This window comes from Neovison vison, chromosome 3, assembly GCF_020171115.1.
Source record: "Neovison vison isolate M4711 chromosome 3, ASM_NN_V1, whole genome shotgun sequence".
NCBI classification, from domain to species: domain Eukaryota; kingdom Metazoa; phylum Chordata; class Mammalia; order Carnivora; family Mustelidae; genus Neogale; species Neogale vison.
In genome coordinates this window covers 57,455,043-57,476,745 of record NC_058093.1, presented here as the reverse complement: position 1 = coordinate 57,476,745, position 21,703 = coordinate 57,455,043, and the positions used below count along the sequence as shown (strand labels likewise).

General features: G+C 36.1%; 1 protein-coding gene across 1 annotated transcript in view; it reads left to right on the top strand.

Annotated features, from left to right (window-relative positions):
• The window catches only part of PLA2R1 (phospholipase A2 receptor 1), a 108,042-nt gene that overhangs the window by 74,370 nt on the left and 11,969 nt on the right, over positions 1-21,703 (top strand). The window contains exons 15-23 of the mRNA XM_044242175.1: positions 1,345-1,477; positions 2,055-2,090; positions 2,605-2,762; positions 8,014-8,078; positions 8,332-8,435; positions 9,976-10,115; positions 18,606-18,723; positions 19,383-19,513; positions 19,871-20,018. Coding sequence (XP_044098110.1) covers positions 1,345-1,477; positions 2,055-2,090; positions 2,605-2,762; positions 8,014-8,078; positions 8,332-8,435; positions 9,976-10,115; positions 18,606-18,723; positions 19,383-19,513; positions 19,871-20,018 — 1,033 coding nt within the window. The remainder of the gene's footprint in view (positions 1-1,344; positions 1,478-2,054; positions 2,091-2,604; positions 2,763-8,013; positions 8,079-8,331; positions 8,436-9,975; positions 10,116-18,605; positions 18,724-19,382; positions 19,514-19,870; positions 20,019-21,703) is intronic.

Here is a 21,703-nt window from a genome sequence, read left to right as displayed (position 1 = left end):
AGAGTTTGCCTAAAATAATGCATAGGATACCCAGGCCTCCAAAGCCATGATGTTATATCTCCTAGCTGGGAAATATCAGCAGCCAAACTTAGAAATAGTAAAGATCAATAGAGAAAAATGATCTCTAGCCCCACTAGAGAAAATTTATGGCAAGGAAAGGATCTGTGGAAAACAAACATAACAAGGATATTCTAGTTAAACATATAACATATTACACACACACACACACACACACACACACACAAACATTTCCACCTCTGTTCCACCACTGCTTCTCTGAGAAGGGTATCAGGACCCGAGAGTAAGAAGAGACCTTAGAGATTACGTGCTCCCTCCATCTACTATGCTATCAAAGAAACTGAGGCCCAGAGAGCAAAAGAAACTTAGCAAGGCCCACCTGCGGCATAAATGGCAGTCACCACATGGCACGGTTGGGTGGTTAATGTCAGTGTGGCACCTGGAAAATGAAATGTGATTTTATATAGAGGTTGAGAATGCTTCCTTTTGTTTTAGTAAAACCATCTTATTAGTGATTGAAAGGAGTAGACAGTTGGTTCAGAGTCAAGTTTGGTTCAGAGATAAAGCCATGTAGCAGTGCATAGAGTTGCTCACTACTACTCCCTACAGGACAAAACAAATCTTGAAACTCCCACTATTGTCTGAATCTGAACTTACATATTTTTAAGTTAAAGGAGTTGTTGTGCAGTTGTGTACGTGTTTGAGGAGGAATATAAATGTTTCAAATATCCTCTTTTTTCCAAAGATTTGCTCCGGTTTTACCTGTGGTCCATCCACTCTTCTGTCAGGTAGCCGTTAAATCATTGAGATGACCAAATTTTTATTTAACATCCCTCTCACATGACCAAACATGGAAAGCGTTGGATAGTTTCCCAATTAAAGCTAGCGATAATTTAGAATTTAGTGATTAAAGACTAAAACTTAGTGTATATGCGAAAGAAATCTACATCACAGATGAGACCCAAATCTGACAGATGAGAGTCTTCCAGAAGTTTATCCAGGGTACCAGGGGTACCAGGGCTAGCCTGTTGTGGCCAGTGAGACAACAGTGAAAGTTCAGAAGCTTGGGTCTGATTTGTTCCTTCTGGATAAAGGAAAAAAGCTTGCCTCTTTTTAAGAAAAAAAGCATCTTTAAGGAAAAATGCTAGTTTGGTTAGTTTGTTCTTCACAAATGTGGACCAATCTTTAACTGCAATCTTATCCAGACATTTCTTAAGCTTCCTCCAGAAGTCTGTGGTGATTTATTTACAGAGATGTCTCTTTTGATCTTTTGAACCTTTTTGTGGGGGATCATCGTTAAGAAATAACAAACTTCATCTGCTGCAGGTTGTCTCTTCATTTTTAGACAATACTTATTTTGGAGAAGATGCAAGAAATTGTGCTGTTTATAAGGCAAATAAAACATTGCTGCCCTTGCGCTGCAGTTCCAAACGTGAATGGATATGCAAAATTCCAAGAGGTAAAAATATTAAGATCTTCACTATATGTTGCTTTCTAATAATCTGCAGCATTTTTCCAAGTGAAGAGTTACAGAAATCTAAGATTTAAACATCCTGGACTACAGTACCAACAACCATCGTGACAAACCAAACTGAACCATTTTAGCAAAGAATGTCTTACAAGGGAATGAGAAAAGTAATATGAGAGCAGTATGCTAATTTAATTACTAGGAAATGAGGATAACCAACTATATTGTGGAATATGGTATCTTTCGAGTACAACCTGGAAGAAATGTCACTGTGACATTACAAGCAAACAAAACTACTTGTCAAATGAGTAAGTGAAAGAACCTAACGCCATTTGTGACACACAGTAGGCCCTTGACAAGTGTTCGCATCCTTTCTTCTTTAACCAGAGGCCTCTTGTGAGCCTCCTCTTCAAGTATGAGAACTAACCATATTTCAAACAGCACGAAGTACCTGGAAATGGTCTCTTTAAAAGCAAAGTACAAAATACCATGTTTAGAGCTGAAGTAATTCAGAGATGGCGTCCTTGTGAAGAAAGGTCATTCAAGGTGATTTGCTTTCACTTTGCAGATGTGAGACCCAAGATTCCACCCTGGTATCAGTATGGTAAGAACTATCCTGGCAATTCTTGAATTTCTAACTACGTGCCATTATATACCATTACTGTATTATTACACTCCTCCAATCGAGCCTCTCTTCTCTTAAGTCAATCTAGAACTGATTTGTTCAAATTAATTAATGGTCAAATTAATAAAAGTCATTACATGATGAAAGATTCATATTATAGCTTAACACTGTTTTGTGACACGTGATTTTAAAATATGCTTTTATCCCAGACCTTGCAATACAAATGAAATTCCTTAGATGAGAAAAAACAAGAAAATAAGCAAATTATATGCTTAGTAAAGTGTGTAAATATTTATGTATAACATAAATATTAGTAAATATTTATGTATAACACACACACATACATACACACACACTTTTTTTTAATGCTAAGTGACCAAATTACAAATTTAGGGGTCAGTCATAGCATAGCCTATTTGTCTGCATTATATCAGTCAATGGATTTTGCATCATTTGCATTGGCTTTTGTTTTTTTGGTTTTGTTGTTTTTCAGATGCACCCTGGCTCTTTTATCAGGATGCGGAGTATCTTTTTCATACCTATGCTGCAGAATGGCCCTCCTTTGAGTTTGTCTGTGGCTGGCTGCGTGGTGATCTTCTCACAATTCATTCTGCACATGAGCAAGAATTTATCCACAGCAAAATTAAAGCGGTATTTAAGTACAATTAACCATGAGAAATTCAGAACTTAGCTCCTTCTTCTGTCATTGAGGGATTTTTTTTTTTTTTTTTTTGGAATTCAGACATACATTTAAGTTTCATTTAAAGCCACAGATTTTTGAGAATTAATTTTCTTCCTGTCCTAGGAATTAAGAGAAAATAATGGAAACACAGGTTTTCTATGTTGGTCAATCATTTCACTTATCTTCATTCTCTATTAGCAAGAGCTCTATGAGCAACAGTTATGAGTAAGTAGAGTTTTATTGCTTTAATGAGGCTCGTCCAATCATCCAACACATACTTATTCAGAGTCTACTCTTCTAAGGGCTGGGGCTCTATCAGTGATTAAAATAGACCAAATTCCTGCCCTAAGGGAGCTTATAGTCTAGTCTGGGAAGAAAGACTGTAATCAATATAGTACATAGCATTACATAATATTTTATTAAAAGATAAGTAGATAAATGCCATGGAGGAAAATAAAGCATAAATGAGGGACAAGGTGTATGTGGGGCGGGGAGGTGGTGGGATGGTTTATGTGCATGGCTGTTTCAAAGTTGAATTTTACTTACAATAATATAGTACTTTTGAGTCTATAAAGACTCAGTATTCAGAAAATTATAAGGAGTGGTTTTCCATTTCAATTTAAGATAAAGACTTGGACAATCTTTGAGGAGCTAGGCCAATTGGAAAGGAGAATACAAAACCTGTTAAATAACGAAGCAAACTACCAAGGAATAGTGTACGTTTTCAGTGTATTTCTTCAACAGGCACTTATTGAGCAGGCATTGTGATATTTGCCAAAGACATAAACATGTCAAGAACACAAAAATAAGATAGAGTCTCTGTTTTTAAAAAGCTGGAAATAATTGTAAGTGAAAAGGGAGCAACATGCACAAATTATCAACACGTTACCAAAGGGGGGAAACTCACTCCCATTTTCCCTAGGAAATCTCTGAAAGTAAGAAAAAAATTTTTTTCTTTTCCATAATTTAACATTATTTCACAATCGCCAGGAATCCTTTCTTGAGCTATCATCTTTTTACATTTGTAAGTTGATAGTTAAAATGAAACTGTATATTTAAAGCATCCTTGGCATGTAAGAGAAATGTCTTCCCTTACAGCTCATGGACCTTTTCCATTTCTATAATCCTGTTTGATGCATAGACAGTCTGCAAGGTGCAGGTAGGTCAGGACTACTACTGAGTTGTAATGGAAAAAGCTGAAAAACAGGGGTGTTGGGTGACAACTCCACAGTCCTATAGAGTCTCAGTGATAGACCAACCACAAAAACAAGATACTCCCCCCTATTAGTTTGTGTGCTAAATTTTTTTACCACTCTTCCTCTAGTATAAATGGAACACTCAAGCCAAATCCATTTTAAGCATCCGCATGTCAGAAAATATGTTTGTTTCTTTAACAAAACAACATTCCTAGTGGCAATAACAAGACATCAGGTCAATGTCTGAAAACCAGTTCATCCATCGATAGGACAAAGTGCATGTCTCAAATGGAACTGATTTTTGGCCAATACTTATAATTGTGTCTGGTACTGCACTCAGTACTAATATTTAATGGCATTTAATCTTTCCAAGGACTCTCTGTGGGAAGTCTATTATTAGTACATTTTACAGTTAAGGAAGCTAAAACTCCAAAGAGGTGAAGTAACTTGGTTACTTCCACAGCAGCTAAGTGATAGAATCTGGAAGTGAACTCAGGCCATCTGACTTACAGGGTTATTTAAAAACCTTCTGCTGGCAGCAGAACGGCAGTGTAGGGGGAATATAAGAGCACAATGTCTTCGTTACATAAAAATCAAAAAGAGTTCTAAAATCCCTCTCCAAAAGATGGTGCCAGCTCTGTCTCAGACATGAGCAATGAAACCTTCTTTAGATCTTTCCAACAGAGCTTAGCTCCCCTAGGAGTATCTGCAGGTCTCCTCTCTTCACCTTTCCCTAAATTCACTCTCCCAATTATTAGTGGTTGGCAAGCCAGTGAGGATGGCAGGGTTAATACCTCCTGTAGAAGGGAATAGTAAAATCCGTGGGTTTAGCTGTTTGAGAGCTAGTGCCACGACACTGGTTGAGGACTGGACCTAGCTGTGATATCAAACCAGACAAACCTTGTGGTGTCTTACATGGCAAAATTGCAACACGGTCTGTAACCGTGTTGATACAGAACGCTCTGTCAGCATGATGGGTGAGCAGCTGACTGATCTAACACCACACTGTACTACAAAAGAAAATTACTGGATGGTTTTAAATGTGTAGACTGGAAAGGGGCAAGGGAGCTATGGGAAAAGGGTATCAATTTAGAAAGAAGAAAGCTGTATATTCCCAAAGCAGTTCTTATTATCACATAATCTATGGCTGTGTTAGGTGGTAGTAGTGACATTTATGGTGACCATTTACACTTCATGAGTAAGAAATTCCATATCTATGAATGTCCTACTAGAATGAATCTGTCCAGAAATTCTTTTTATTCCAGGATGAGGAACTAAACATGTAGAGATCATACCACTCACTTTTGTAGCATACTCATCCTGTGAGTGCAGGAAGAATCAGAATAGTAATTAAATATTGTTTAAATATTTTATTTATTTATTTGAGAGAGAGAGACAGAGACAGAGATAGTGAGAGAGAGCATGAGCAGCAAGGAGAGAGAGAGGCGGACTCTGCTGAGAAGCAAGTCCAATGCGGGGTTTAATCCCAGGATCCTGGGATCATGACCTGAGCCAAAGGCAGATGCTTAAGCTTGACTGAGCCACCTAGGTGCCCCTAATAAAGTATTTTTAGTATTACATTTGTGTTGTATAGTTTCCCTATAAAGAGTAGTAACTCAGAAATGTGAAAAGCAAAAATAGCATTTAGTTGGAAAATAAAAGAACTAACTATTGAAAAAGAAAGCTGGGTGCAATTTTTTAAATCTGAAGCAGATTTTTTTAAAACAAGATGTTTCTGTCTTGAAAAAGTGGTTAGTCAGTATTTTCTCTTTGAATAACAGAATACCACAGGCATGATGAGAGTGAATTTTTTGAGTACTTCTTTTTTGAGCTATGATTTTGGTTAGATTCACGCCAAAACAGTAAAAAGCCAAAAGCACTTTAGGAGTTGTTTAACATGAACTGCTAGCCAATTAATCCACTAACATTTTTATGCTGTGTTGTACAATATTTGCATTTCAAAATTGCAAGTCCTTCTTATTTTAATTTCATGTCTAGGGGCACCTGGGTGGCTCAGTCGCTTAAGCAACTGCAGTTGGCTCAGGTCATGATGCCAGGGTCCAAGAACTGAGCCCTGCATCCGACTCCCTGCTCAGCAGGAAGCCTGCTTCTCCCTTTCCCTCTGCACTCTTTCCTTGTGCTCTCTCTTTCTCTCTCATACTGTCTCTGGCATAAATACATAAAATATTTTAAAAAATAATTTCATGTCTAAATACTTCTAGCAAAAATATATAAAATATATTAGTCACCCTCCAAAATATAGTGTTTTAAACCCTTAAAACAACTTAGTTTTGATATTTTTGATGGAAACATTTGAACACATGACAGGTTACTCTTCCTTACATTATTTCATAGGTCAATTACTTCATAGATTATGTTGCCTCTTGCTGTATTTTATTTTTTAATAAGTATTCTTCCCATATGATGCTATCTATAATGACAGTAATAAAATATAGTTCATGTTATGAAATCTGTTGTCATATTACATTTTTTTATATGAAAGAATATTAATCAGTCTTTTTTTTTGTAATTTGATACCTAAGCTAAAATTTACAACACCTATATTTTTCACCATGGATTTTTTTTTCACCCTGGAAATCTTCTAGCTTGTCCTTCTAGCTTGCGGTTCTATTCCGTATCACAACAGGTTGTGATGTGCCATGTGGGGGATCACCATGCTGTAATTGAGGTGGTAATAAATATGTCACTTAACATGTAGTAGTTATAATTTCTCTTTAGAGGTCCTTAATTGGGGCAGTGAACAAGCGGGCCATGATTTCCGCTATTGTCGCACATGAGACCTCTTTAGATTGAATGAAATTGTTGTGGTTCTCCCACTGAGTTCACAGCCAGTCTCAATGGACCCATTCCAAAGCCTGACAATGGGAATCTAAATTCAGCATGTAAGAACATGTCCATGAAACAACACCTCAGGGATCCCAAATTATAACTGTTCCATCTTGCATTATTCTCAAATTGCTGGTATAGCAGACAGCCACACTGTTCAAGGAATAAAAATATCTGTTTATAAATTAAAATGTTAGAAAGCTATTAGATTCTGTTGTATGATGACCCAACATTCATGTGGAAAAAAATACAGGTATCTTAACATGTATTCTCCAATTTTTACAGAAGAAATGAAGTATGAATTTAAATATACAATGCCTTCAAATTAACAGGTTTTTAGCTTAAAAATTAAGTTACATTTCACATACACACAATAAAGTATATTGATTTAGAGGTCTTAGAAATCCTTACTGATTCTTCCTCTTTTATAGGTAAAGAGGGAATTTCAATTTCCTGGGTCATAAGTCCAGTATTACATTTGCTGTAATGTGTGTGTGTGTGTGCACACACACATGCGTGAACATGCTGTTTCATTTTATACTTTATTGCACTGAGATCTGTGTGATAAATAATGGTACAAAATTAGTAAAATATAGAAATAATTTTCTGGTTGTTAAGCAGTGGAAGTTCTGTAGTATTCCTTTGTCCTATCTTGTGTCTCTCTATTAAAATGGGAAGGGTGCTAATACTCAAGTTTAAAAGCTTAACAATCAGGCTAATGCCAAAAATTCAAAATCCTTTTTACTATTGATGTCTTGGTGCCTTGAACTGTTTTTCGAACAGTGTGACATATGCAGTGAACTATAAATCACTGAGATGAGAAACCACTGAATATTTAGTCAAAAAAAAGGAGTCCACATCCTATTTTACTTTACAATATTACTGTTTAAAGCCCTATTTGAGAGTTAGAAAATTTACTTTTAAATACATCGGGAACGTTGTAAGAATGATTTTCAGTATTTGATTCCAATTTCCTACATAATGAGGAGGGACTATTTGGAAATAATGAAGTTTCAGGTTCTCTCAAGATGCTAGGCCTTAGTGTACTCTTCTTTAGATAATTGAGTAAAATGCTGAAGAATAGAAAGCTATTAACAGGAACCCCATTAATCTTAATAGTGAAAAGGGAAAACAAGTAGAATAAAAGCTGACATTTTCTTTTTTTTCTCTTTAATAGCTATCAAAGTTTGGTGTAAATTGGTGGATTGGACTTCGAGAAGAAAAAGCCAATGATGGATTTCGGTATGGAACTAGATCAATTTGCATTTTATTTTGTTTGACAGGTTTTATTTGCAGAATGATTGGATGAGATTTTAGTGATCAGTTGTTGAGTAGCCGTCAAATGTTATCTTTAACTTATAAATTTTCATTTCTCTAAACAAAGATATGAATATCTTTTTAATTTAATAAAAATTACCCCAGAATTCCAAGAATGGTGTTGGAGATTAAACATACGGAATAAAAGAAGACCCTAAAATTCTTAATTTACCTACAGCTGGAGAGATGGAGCGCCAATAATATACCAGAACTGGGACGAAGGAGGAGAAGGATCTATGAATAATCAGAGCCAGAGATGCGGCTTCATTTCATCCATAACAGGTTATTTTATTTATCCATTTTGGGGTTTATAATAAAAACTGAAAATTTTCAGAAGGCTTAAAGTCTCCTTTTCATTGCATTAGTTCAGTGAGAAGGTTTTGTTTGGCTAGCTTGCTTTTTAATTGAATGTGGTGAGTTTCATTAGTCTTAAGTGTTAAGGATGGCCATTCCTACAGTTAATTCCAGCATTCATGTTCTTGGAAATGAATTACAACCAGACAAGTCATTCCTCATGCACCAGAACAGCACCAGAAATAGACCGAGTGAAACTGGTCAAAAATATGCCTGATAGATACAAGCCTCTAAAAAATTTCAATATGGGCCCATTTTAAAAATCTCTTCTTCATGATTCAGTTATAATTGGCCAGAACTTTAACCCCTTGGAATTTCCTCCCACTTTCCCATTTAAGAAAAATTTTCATTGAGTTCAGTATTTTTTTAATACTTGGCACTAACTGCTTTTGCCATAGAACACCAGCTACTTGCAGGCTGTATTTAGAAATACATGTACCTTTAAGATGGGTTTTTAAATTGAATTCAGTCCATCAGTACAGTGTTATCCATCCCACTCTTTCTATCCTATAAAAGGTAATTATGTTCCTGACCTTTAACGGATTCATAAGGAACCTGTGCCCCAAATCAGGAGAGGGATAAATATGGAAAGCAATCCTTAGTGTAAGGGTTTCTGCAGGGAAAAGGAAAAACCACGTTGTTAATCAGCTCTCTTTTGCCAGCAGGTGTCACAACAGCCTACAGAAAGGCTGTTTTGTGATTCTGGAAGACTAGAAGCTACTTTGCATTAAAAATAGCATTCGAGCCCCTCCTTCAAAATGCCAACATTTTTTGGCTTATATCCCTCACACTAGAAAACTGAAACTGCCTTTGCAATTTACATGCATCCTTGCCCTATTCTGGGATTTATAGCTTGAATGCTAATGAAATGCATTCTATAACCTTTACTCTGAAAATAGAGCTCTTCTAAATTAAAATACATTTTCCAGGAGGCTAAAGACTTTGGGATATATCTTCCTGAGGGCATGTATATGTATGCCTGTTTTTTTTTAAGGGTCGGTGTCAAAAACTGCTTCTTTCTTAGACGTTACTGAGTTAATTTTTCAAAACTGTGTATTTGCTAAAGAATTATAAATTAGAAATGATCATTTATTGTTTTAGAATCTTTTTTCTTATATTGAAGTTGAATATTTTAAAACAAAAATATTATTCTGCATTCTTTTGTTAATCAAACCAAATATTCTCAGAATTTTAATCAGTTCTGTGATTTCAACTGTAGTATTTTAGTTAGTTGGGGTTTGTTTGTTTGTTTTGCATTTGCAAAATTTCTACATTCTTGAATTAGATTTACTGATTTAGCACCCTGCCCAGTTTGTTCTTATTGTTAGAGAACTGTACCATTAGCAGTTTAGTTGAATTTCTAGATTAAAGAAAGTATGATAAACCGTCAGCAGTCATAATGTGATAAAGAACACCTACTAAGAGCCAGCATTGTTCCATGTCATTTCTAACCCATTTACTCTTCTAGGACTATGGGCTACTGAAGAGTGTTCCGTTTCTATGCCTAGCATCTGTAAGCGAAAGAAGGTTTGGATCATAGAGAAAGAGGAAAATACCCCAAAACAACACGGAACATGTCCCAGAGGATGGCTATATTTTAACTATAAGGTAAATTCTTTTTCAAAATGTTGCCTTTGTTTCTGTTTTTTAGATGTTTATTTTAGAACATAATCAAAGAGTGGGTGTGGCTTTGAAAAACCAGGAGTTGTCCATTAGGACCTGGAATTTTTTTGGTCACAACTTTCAAGATAGGGTTTTCAGTGTAGGTAGGAGCAAACCTCTAGGAATAAGGAAACAGCCGTGGCACCACCCTTCATTGGTATACTTAGTTTTTGCTATTGACACAGTCATCCATTGTGCTGTGTGACTGTTTCTTTAGGCATGATGCATGCGAGCCTGTGTAACTAGGCCCTGCCCCCAAATGAGCTGTCAACTCCAGAGGGTACAGTCTCCATCTTCTCCTTTTGTGTCTTCCCTGCCTGGAGCAGGCACAGAGCTCCACCCCACCTTGTGAATTGACCCACTAATAACGGAACTCAGTCAATGTCATCTTGAGCCTCATAAAGCTGGTGCTTCTATGCAGAACTGAAATTTTTTTTTTTAATTGCCAGTGGGGATATGGTAAACCAGATTTATTATTTCTGATACTGCCTCCAATTAAGGCCAAAACTTTCCCTCCACTTCTTATGTTTTATAATAAAATAACTTTATAGGCCTTAGGTGGAAGTAATTAAAATGCATCCCAAATTATAAATATTTCATTCTTTGATAATGGAAAAACCCAAACTGTGTCGTAATTTAATATGCTAATAAGAAATTGCTCTTTGTCTGTGGACAGCCAGTTTTCAATCTCTGTGTTGAGTTACATGTAGCAGAGCCTTTTCTCTTCTTCGTGAACTTCTTCTCATTGTTAATTTGTGATATGGGGCCACTTGGATTTTACATGCATTTGTTGAGCACCTAATATATATTTGGCATTGACTTTTTAAAATTGTGGGAATATTCACATAACATAGAGTTTACCATCTTAACCATTTTTAAGTGTATAGTGCAATAGTGCTAAGTATATTCACATTGTTATGCAATGAATCTGCAGACCTTTTTCATCTTATAAAACTGAAACCCTAAATCCAATAAACAATAACCCTCCATTCTCCCTCCCCCAGCCTCTGGCAACCACCATTCTACTTTCTGTTCCTAGTAATGTAACTACTTTAGATACTACAGATAAGACATTATTTATCTTTTTGTGACTGGTTTATTTTACTACAGATTGTCCCCCAGGTTCATCCATGTTAGAGCATATTGCAGAATTTCCTTCCTTTTTGAGACTAATATTCCACTATATGTATATACCATATTTTGTTTTTCTACTCACCCATTAATGAACATTTGGGTTTCTTCCACCTTGTGGCTAAGAGTTTTTCTAGGTGATCATAGATATATATCTTATTTTATTTAATCGTTTAAATACACAGAATTGTTATTCCCTCTTATATATAAGAAGACCAAGACTAATAACATAGTGTGCTTTTTCTGAAACTTCACAGCAAATAAGTGTCAGGTTGAGAATCAGCTTCAGGTTTTCGGACCTTTGAATCTGGTAGTCTTGTCTCTTTCCTACAGTTGTCATTTCATAAGAGAATTTAAGAATTAGCCCCATGACACAATCTGGTGGCACTATAAGATATCTTCTAAAATATAGTTGTTTTCGGGGCGCCTGGGTGGCTCAGTGGGTTAAGCCACTGCCTTCGGCTCAGGTCATGATCTCAGGGTCCTGGGATCGAGGCCCGCATCGGGCTCTCTGCTCAGCGGGGAGCCTGCTTCCCTCTCTTCTCTCTCTGCCTGCCTCTCCATCTACTTGTGATTTCTCTCTGTCAAATAAATAAATAAAATCTTTAAAAAAAAATAATAAAATAAAATAAAATATAGTTGTTTTCTAAAACTTTATGGTATTGAGATACATTTTTATTTTTTTTAAGATTTTATTTATTTATTTATTTATTTATTTATTTATTTTAAAAAATGTAGGAAGTATTCAACAGAAAACTAAGTTTTGAGATTTCATTTATTTATTTCGCAGAGATCACAAGTCATACAGAGATCACAGGCAGGCGGGGTGGGGGGGAGCAAGTTCCCTGCCAAGCAGAGGGCCCGATGCAGGGCTCGATCCCAGGACTCTGGGATCATGATGGCTTTAACCCACTGAGCCACCCAGGCGCCCTGAAAACTAAGTTTGGAATTAAAATCTTTGACAATTGGTTCTCTTTAAGCTATTCTACTGTGGTAGCATATATTTAAAATAAAATATGCCATTTTAAAAATTTTTTAGTGTACAGTTCAATGGTATTAATTACATTCACGATGTTGTTCAACCATCCTCTTTATTTCCCAAATTTATCATCATCCCAAACAGAAACTGTGTAATTATTAAGCGATAACTTCCAATCCCCCTCTCTCCAGCCCATGATGAATTCTAATCTGTTTCCTATCTCTGAATTTGCCTGTCTAGATATTTCATATACATGAATTCATATAATATTTGTCCTTTTGTTTCTGGCTTATTTCACTCTGCATAATGTTTTCAAAGTTTATCCATATTAATAGTATGTATCAGAACTCCATCCCTTTTTATGACTGAATAATATTCCATGTCATATTTTGTTTTTCCTTTTATCTGTTGATGGACTTGGGTTGTTTCTACTTTCTGGTTATGGTGAATAAATCTACAGTGAACAGTGGCATTCAGATATCTAGTGGAGTCCCTGTTTTCACTTCTTTGCGGTATATATATCTAGGAATGGAATTGCTATATCATATACCAATTCTATGTTTAACTTTTTGAGGAAACAGTAAACTGTTTTTCATGCGGTTAAACCATTTTACAAGCCTGCCAGTATATGATAGCAATTTCTTCACATCTTTTTTTTTTTTTTTTTTTAAGATTTTGTTATTTATTTGAGAGCGAGAGAGAGAGCGTAAGCAGGGGGAGGGGTAGAGGGAGAAACAGACTTCCCCACCGAGCAGGTATCCCGGCTTGGGGTTCAATCCCAGGGCCATGGGATCATAACCAAAGCCGAAGGCAGCACTTAACAGACTGAGCCACTCAGCTGTCGCTTCTCCACATCTTTAACAACACTTGTTATTATCTTTTTTATTATTGCCATCCTAGTGCATGTCTAGTGTTATGTCATTGTGGTTTGCTTTAGACTTCCCTAATAGCTAATGATACTGAGTATCTTTCCATGTGCTTATTGGCCACTTGTATACTATCTTTGGAAAAATGTCCATTCAAGTCCTTTGCCCAGTTTTATTTGGGTAATTTATCTTTTTATTGTTGAGTTGTAGGAGTTCTTTATATATTCTAGATATTAAGCTCTTATCAGATACATCTTTTGCAGGCATTCTCTTCTGTTCTATAGGTTGCTTCTTCTAATGTCCTTTGATACACAGATGTATCAAATTTTAATAATTTTATTTAAAAATAATTTTATTTAAATTTTAATGAAGTCCAATTTATCTAATTTTTCTTTTGTTATTCATGCTTTTGGTGCCATATCTAACCCAAAGTCAAAATTTTACTTCTCATGTTTCTTCTAAGAGGTTTACAGTTTTAGCTCTTATATTAAAGTTTTGGTTTATTTTCAGTCAATTTTTGTACCTTGCGACTATTAGAACAGATGCATCCTAGAGCGCTCTATATAGAAAAGCCACAAAGAAATGCCTAGCTTGTCTCAAAATCACTCTTTTACTACAGACAGTGAGCAACCCCGAAGTATGAACACAACTGTTTTAGTTATTAATCACTATTTCTCCCATGTGTAAAAGAGGATATTTTAAGGAAATTCATAGCAAATCAAATCCTTGGCATTAGAGAAACAATTCTCAGAAACTCTCAGTGGTTGTTTTTGGTTCAGAACTTGGTTATTATCCTCTCCCCAAACTTCCTCATCTGCACAGCTGAACTCCAGTCCATGTTTTCTCTTGTGTAAGCATATTGAGTATGATTGAGTATGTATGTATAGAGGCATGGTAGCAGTGATGGTGGAGCAGACTCAGGGCAGGAGAACAAGTGAATGCCTCCTTTGAAAGGAATAGAAAGGGGCATGAGTAAAGCACAAACACACACACGAGAGGAGAAAGACTTTCTGAAGTAGGATTGGAGCAGGATTAAAAATCCTTGTGTAGCTCAAAATTTAAAAAAAAAAAAATCTTTATTGATAACTAACAGCTAGATTAGTGGTTCACAGCCCTGACCAAATATTTAGAATCAGCCTGTGAGCTTTTTAAAAATGTCAAGGTGCAAGGGCATCCTAATGATTCTGATTTAATTAATCTGCATTGGATCTATGTATCAGTGTTTTTTAAAAGCTCCCTCAGTTATTCAAATGGGTAGTCAATATTTGCCCAGCAAGGCAACAGTTGCACAGCTTAGTCTTTGAATCATTCAGAGGATTTGACTACAAATACTGTCACAGCAGGCTACCTGAAAAAAAGAGATCTTTCCAAAGAGATCTTTCCCAGGGTGAGGTTTCAGGTTCTCCAAGTGTCCTCACCCACCGGGCCTTACCCTGCATTAAGATGGCTAAAATCCCACCATTTGCGTCTCACACCTTTGCCTTGATTCTTTTTTTTTTTAAGGGCAGTATTTCTGAGATTGCCTCTTCTGTCATCTACACCTTGGAATAAGTGGGCTTATCAGATTATTAGAAAAACTGATAATAGGAGGATTGAAAATGGAGAGGAGAGCCCCGTGGGGATGGCTCCCTTGATTAACAAAGTTAAAGAAGGAAAAACACAAGTAGCAATGACATTTTTCACCTCACAGTTCTTTCGCTTCTTGTTTGTCATTTTCCTGGGAATAATTTTTTTTGGTTTTTTTTTTTCTAAGAAAAAAAATCCTAGTTAGTTGACTAATTATCCACCTCTAAGAGTTTTAAAACTCAGCTACCAGAAGTTAAGCATCTTTTCTAATGTTTCATCAATTATCTCCTCTATGTTTGATTATATATGAGTCTTAACCTGGAATTACCCCTAAAAGAGTGAGTCATCTAAGACACTTGTCACAGCAGAGCTGTAAGCAGAAAAAATTCTAAGTGTGCGTGTGCTTGTGTGTATAGTAGGTTAACTCTTATGCTTCTACTCACATATTTTTTAAAGATTGATTGATTGATTGATTGATTTGAGGGAGAGAGAAAGAACAGGAGCAGGGCTGTGGCAGGGTAGAGCAGGGAGAAGCAGACTTCCCGCTGAGCAGGGAGCCCAATGCAGGGCTTAGTCCTGGGACTCTGTCATCATGTCAGCAGAAGGCTGACACTTAACTGACTGAGCCACCCAGGTGTCCCATTCACATATTTTTATACAAGGACCTGGATTGAGTGCTAATGGCTGCTTTGCACATCTAGTTTGGAATTAGCCAAAATTTGATTTCATGCACAACACAGCTTTTCCTTTAAAAGATACTCTCCTCTTTTCTAAAAAAAAAAAAAAAAAAGTATTCACATTATCAGCACTTTATTCATTCATTCATTTAACTATGTTGGATATTGATAATTTGATGGTAAGGAAAAACAAACAAAATCCCTTCTCTTTTGTAGCTTGCAGACTAGAGGGGGAACAAACATTAGCAAACCAATCAGGAGGGTAACTCTATAACTGTAACACATGCAATGAAAGGGAGTTACATAGTTATCTAAAAGTTTTTAACAGAAGAACCTGACTGAAGTAGTCAGATGGACAGGAAACATTAAAAGCAGGGAAGTACAGGGTATGCTAAAGTCCTGTGGTGAGAGGGAATGGACCTATTGAAGAAACTAAAAGAAGCATAGAGAACTAGAATGTGAAAAGTGAAATGAAAAAGAGTTTCTGTTTTTATCCTAAGAACAATAGGAAGCCCCTCAAGGATTTTAACGAAAGAAGAACACACCAGGACTAAGTTTTGAAAAGAATCATTCATGCCACAATAGCAAAGACAGATGTGAGGAAGGCAAGGATGAGGAAGGTTTTAAGAGTGGTTGGGAAGCTACTGTAATAATCCAGGCAAGAGAGAAGGAGTTTGGGCTAAGATAGAGAAGGCAGAGACTGTGATGTGGCAGCAATGGGAAGAATGGGAGAAGGCTCTGAGAAATTGGATGTATATCTAAATAGTAATTGAAAAGTGGTTGGAATGGGAAGGCATAGAGCTTCCCCAGTTTCAAGCTTATATAAATACATGGCTGACTTTGCAGTCAACATCAGTAAGAACACTGGAAAAGGACCAAGTTTGGGGGAAAGGTCACAAATTCCACTTTGAAGTTTTGAGCTGGAAATGACTTTGATATTAAAAAAAAGAATTTTATGTTCAAAACTTGTTTTCAATACAGTAGGCTACCCTTAATTCCCAGTGATAATAAGAGATGCGTTAAACTTGATCACATTTTGCAAATTAGTTAGTAAGTAAACAATTTAAAATTAAGAGTGCTGTACTTCATCTTACTGCTTTGCTTTAATTACTAATCACACCATTTCAAACTGTGTTAGTAAATATGTTTTGGGGTTTGTTTGGCTTTTTTTAGAAACGATGAAGTTGTGGTAATAGGAAATAGTCAAGCTAGTAAGTGGTGGCTGAGGCAAACATGGGGGGTAGGGTAGGGGAGCATATGTGTGTTTTCTGGAAAGATTTATTGAGCTAACTGAACCAATGAGGTTCATTGGTATTTATGAATGGTTCATTAGTGTGACTATCTGAACACAAGGTGAATTCACATTAAATGATAAGACTGCCTAATAATTAGTGTGTGCCACTCATTGGACTTTGTAATTAGAGAAAAGAGACAAAATGAAAGGAAATAGATAAAGGAATAGTTGTTATAAAATTAAAATCCTTTAAAGCCAATTCCCTTTCTTTGTGAAGCAAACAAGGTAAAGAGGACCAGAAGAATTGGAAATGTACTTCTGTTAGTTGGTAACACCAGGCTACATCAGTGTTTATGGTTTTTATCCTGAAAACAATAGACAATCCTTAATAGTTTTATTCATTATGTATGTATGTATGTATGTATGTATGTATGTATGGAAAATCCTAATAGTTTTAAACTGGAAAGTGACATGATCAGGATTGTGTTCTGTAAAGAACCTGGGCACTACTGACATTTGGAGCTGGATAGGTCTTTGTTATGAGGGGACTGACCTCTGCATTACAGAATGTTTAGCAGCATCCCTGTACTCTACCCACCAAAAGCAAAGCTCCCCGCTGGAGCTGTGACAACCAAAAATTTCTCCAGACGTTACTGAATGCTCCCCTTTGAGAATCATTGGACTAAATCTAGAATGCCTGAGAATGTCATCTGACAACTACTTAAGGGTCTGTTGGCTGTTATGTTCCATAAATATTTACTGGGGAACTTCTTCGTTGTGATGTTCAAAGAAGAGCGAGTCTCTCTGCTATTTAGGGAGTTTATGATGATGGGGAAGGATCGGGGGACTGAAATATAGAAATTAAAGGATGAGGAAAGATGTCTTTCCGAAGGAGGATGGGGAAGGATGCTCTCTCAAGCGTGGGCTTCCACACTAGCCTAGAATTATCTTGTAACTGGAGTTTTCTCAGTGGTGAAATCTTGAGCTCTAACCTTTCAATGACTGGGTTTGCCTGTGTTCATTGATAAGAGAATAGTGCACATGGAATATCCTTTGTTTACAGTCTCTCCTGACTTCTCTGGAGCTTTGCCTGATCTCCTATAGCCTTTTTTTTCTCTCTCTCCCTCTCCCCTGACTCCACCTGGCCCTATTAACAAGTTTAAATTTCTCTGACCCTCCCTGACCTGCCCAGTAGTTACTGTTCCACTTCTTACCCCATAATGACAAACCCTGCCATGCTACAGACATGATTGTCTCATGAGTAACAAACAATTCTCACTGCCAAATCCCACAGCCTTCTTTTTATGTTCCATTGACATTATTGGTCACCCTCCTTTCTGTTTCTCTGTCCTAGGTTTCCTTGGGTCTGCCCTTGCTTTCCTTCCAACTGTGCTCGGGTTTTTTTTGTTTTTGTTTTTGTTTATGTTTTCTTCTCTGACTCTTCCTTGTGGACTTACAAACCACACAGCTAACTCAAGGAATTAATGAATTTAAATATCCGATGTGGTTTGATTCCCTAGTATTCCTCTCTCATTTCAAGTGAAGAAATGTAACATAAATAAATAAATAAATAAAGTGAAGAAATGTTTTGTAGATAAAATTGAACTAAGCTGTTAATTGCTACCTCCAAATTTTTTAAAAATTAAGTCTACTACTATACACTTTGCAATCAGGCTGGCTCCTTTTTAAAAGGAATACTATTTTTCACTGAGGGGAAGACATTGTTCTGATATCCTGCATAACAAAACACATCCTTGCTTCTGTTCCTGCTGGATAGAAATGCATGCAAATATTGACTTACCCTAAAAGCTGGTCCTCTGTTTTACTTTCATACCTTTGGAGCAGCTCAAAGAAAAAAATGAGTCATTTCCGCTACAGAAAATTATAAAGAATTCTGAAGATTGATCCTCAGTGTCTTTGGGAGGTTTTTAACTCTTTTAAAAAAATATGGAAATGAGTGCTTTTTTTGATGTTTTCCAAAAGTGCCTTTTGGTGAAAATCCCCAAAGACCCAAGTGACTGGAAGAACTGGACATCCGCTCAAGATTTCTGTGTTGAAGCAGGGGGAACACTAGTCACCATTGAAAATGAGGTGGAGCAAGGTAGAGTACTCAATGTTCAATCAGGAAAAATAATGATTTTTATTCAAATATTTATTTAAATGTTCCCCCAAATACTAATATTTCCAAATCCACATTTGACATATTACTGATGACACATAAATTTTCAGTTTAACCTCTAAGGCTTATATCATGACATCTGTAAAAGTACAGATAAACTGCTGATTTTTGGAAGCTTTTGTCTCCCCAGTAGCAGTGGAAAAAAATGACATACTTATCATCTTTATTTCAAAATGGCTAAAATAATCTGAGGTATATTCTTTTATAATCGCATGATATAATTTTAGATCCCTTTAGATTTACCTGTAGGCTTGTATTTGGTATTTAGGCAATTGTATACTTCAGTTTAAGTATAGTAGATAAATCCTCTTTTGTTTAGAAAGGCACTGAATGAACACTGGAAATAGTTTTGTTAATGATATGATGAAATCCCAGGTTTTGCCAGCTAATGTGTGTCAATTTAAACTGAAACAGATGTGAAAGAGACTGTATTACCTTAATAAGAACAAAGTAACAAATTCCTACATTTGATTGGTAATTAAGTTTTGCTGTCATTTAAAATCACAGCTATAAACAGAATTCAATGATTACCCAAATGGTTTATATGGTATTAAATTTGATAATGTATTCATATTTTTCAGCTTTCATTACTATGAATCTTTTTGGCCAGACCACTAATATGTGGATAGGGTTACAAAATGATAATTATGAAAAATGGGTAAATGGAAAGCCTGTGGCATACTCTAACTGGTCTCCATTTGATGTAATAAATGTAAGTTTTCAGATTTATTTTTTAGAAATTATTTAGCAAGAGATCCTATTTGATACTTACTAAAGTGTTTTTTTACTTCCCATACTTTACAGGCATAAATTTTTATAAGTCTGTTATCAATATATTAATTTTAATAATGCAATTACATGTCATTTTCATGTGTTCCATTAATGTAATTACTATTACTATCAAAATAATTATTTATTTTGTAGGTTATGAAGTGATCTATGACCAAGTTTGCTAAATGCAAATAAAGCAATAATAGTGTTTGAATTTTTTAAATTGTCCTTAATAAAAATGCCAATGTTATAATGCTTTATGTTACCATTTTTTGAAAACATATGTATCTTTTCAAAGATTCCAAGTCATAACACCACTGAAGTTCAAAAACATATTCCTCTCTGTGCCTTGCTATCAAGTAATCCTAATTTTCATTTCACTGGAAAATGGTATTTTGAAGACTGTGGAAAAGAAGGTCATGGGTTTGTTTGTGAAAAAATGCAGGGTAAGAAATAGTTGCTTTTTTATTCCTTTCATCTCCATGCCCCACTCTTCTCTTCTATATTTGTTTTACATAGTATATAACTGTCATTTTCATAGCTAACAGTGCCAGGCACTTACTTTTTGAGTTTTACATATAATTACTCATTTAATCTCCACTACCCCAGAACCCTTTAGTGGGGTTCAAAAGACTACAGAGACCACCTGAGAGATGACCACATTTATGCATCCATATTGACCATATTAAAAGGCTTTACTGCTTTGTTCTGGGTTTATGAGTATATTCGGGTAATGAAAAAGACATTAAGGGGCACCTGGGTGGCTCAGTGGGTTAAGCCGCTGCCTTCGGCTCAGGTCATGATCTCAGGGTCCTGGGATCGAAGCCCGCATCGGGCTCTCTGCTCAGCAGGGAGCCTGCCTCCTCCTCTCTCTCTGCCTGCCTCTCAGCCTGCTTGTGATCTCTCTCTGTCAAATAAATAAATAAAATCTTTAAAAAAAAAAAAAAAGAAAAAAAAGAAAAAGACATTAAGAAGATGTTGGAAAAGAATCAGTGAAATAAACAAATATTTCCTGCTTTCTTGGAAACCTAAAAATGCTGGTGGCTAAATTGCCATCCATTGACCTAAAATGTTAGGCTAAATATGGGGCTAAATATGGCATGTAACATGTTTCTAGAGCCGATGATCAGAACCCCCAGTGAATTTTGGCATGAAATACAAATACCATACTATTACACATAGTCAGAGGGTTGATGATCAAGGCAGATGCACTATAAGTGACCTGAGTAATAAAAATAAAAACAGCAAGAACAAAAACAATAGCTCGTATCTTTCACCAAGTGCAAGGCTTCCCTGTACCATGCTACTCTAGAAGACCATAGTTTGTGGCAGGAGCTAGGTGGAACTCTGGGCAGCCTGTTGTACATATACTTACTTGGAATATTAATTATATCTCTTAGTGTTAAATGCATGTGAACTCTTTAATGCACTAAGTATCATCCCCAGAAAGGCAATTGCAGGAAGCCCCATTTCCTAATTCACAGTTATCACTTAAACATAGTAATAGTCAGGAACTGAAAGAAGATACCCAGTCAGTTATAGCAAGAGTATTATGAGAAGAGTCGAGTCTCGTAGGGAAAGAAATATCATGCGCTCACACACTTATGATATACTTAAGCCACTGTGCCTTGGCTTCAGAAGCATTAAGGCAAAAAAGTAGATAAAAGTCTCCCCATTTTATAGATGAGAAAGTTGAGGCTTAGAAAAAGTGAATTACATATCCAAGGTCTCTCAGTTAAAGACAATGATTCTATTCTATGACCTTGATGTTGATCTCTACTTTAAATTTTCCGCTTCTTTAAACTCTGACCACTTTCTCTCTCTGATATTTTTGGGACTAACAATGTATATGTTCTTTTGGATATAGTATAAAGTAGCTGTGGTTGAGAGCATAGGCACTGGAGCTCACACCCCTCCTTCCCCACCTCAGTACATAGCTGTCAGTGAAGTTTCTTATTGTCTCTGAACTTGATTTCCATATCTGTCTAGTGGGATAAGTACTGTCTCACAGTCTTTCTCTCTCTCTCTCTCTCTCTCTCTCCATATATATATATATATATATATATATATATAATGCTTAACAAGTTGCCAGCATACTACAAATGACAGTTGTGTCTATTATTATTTAAAA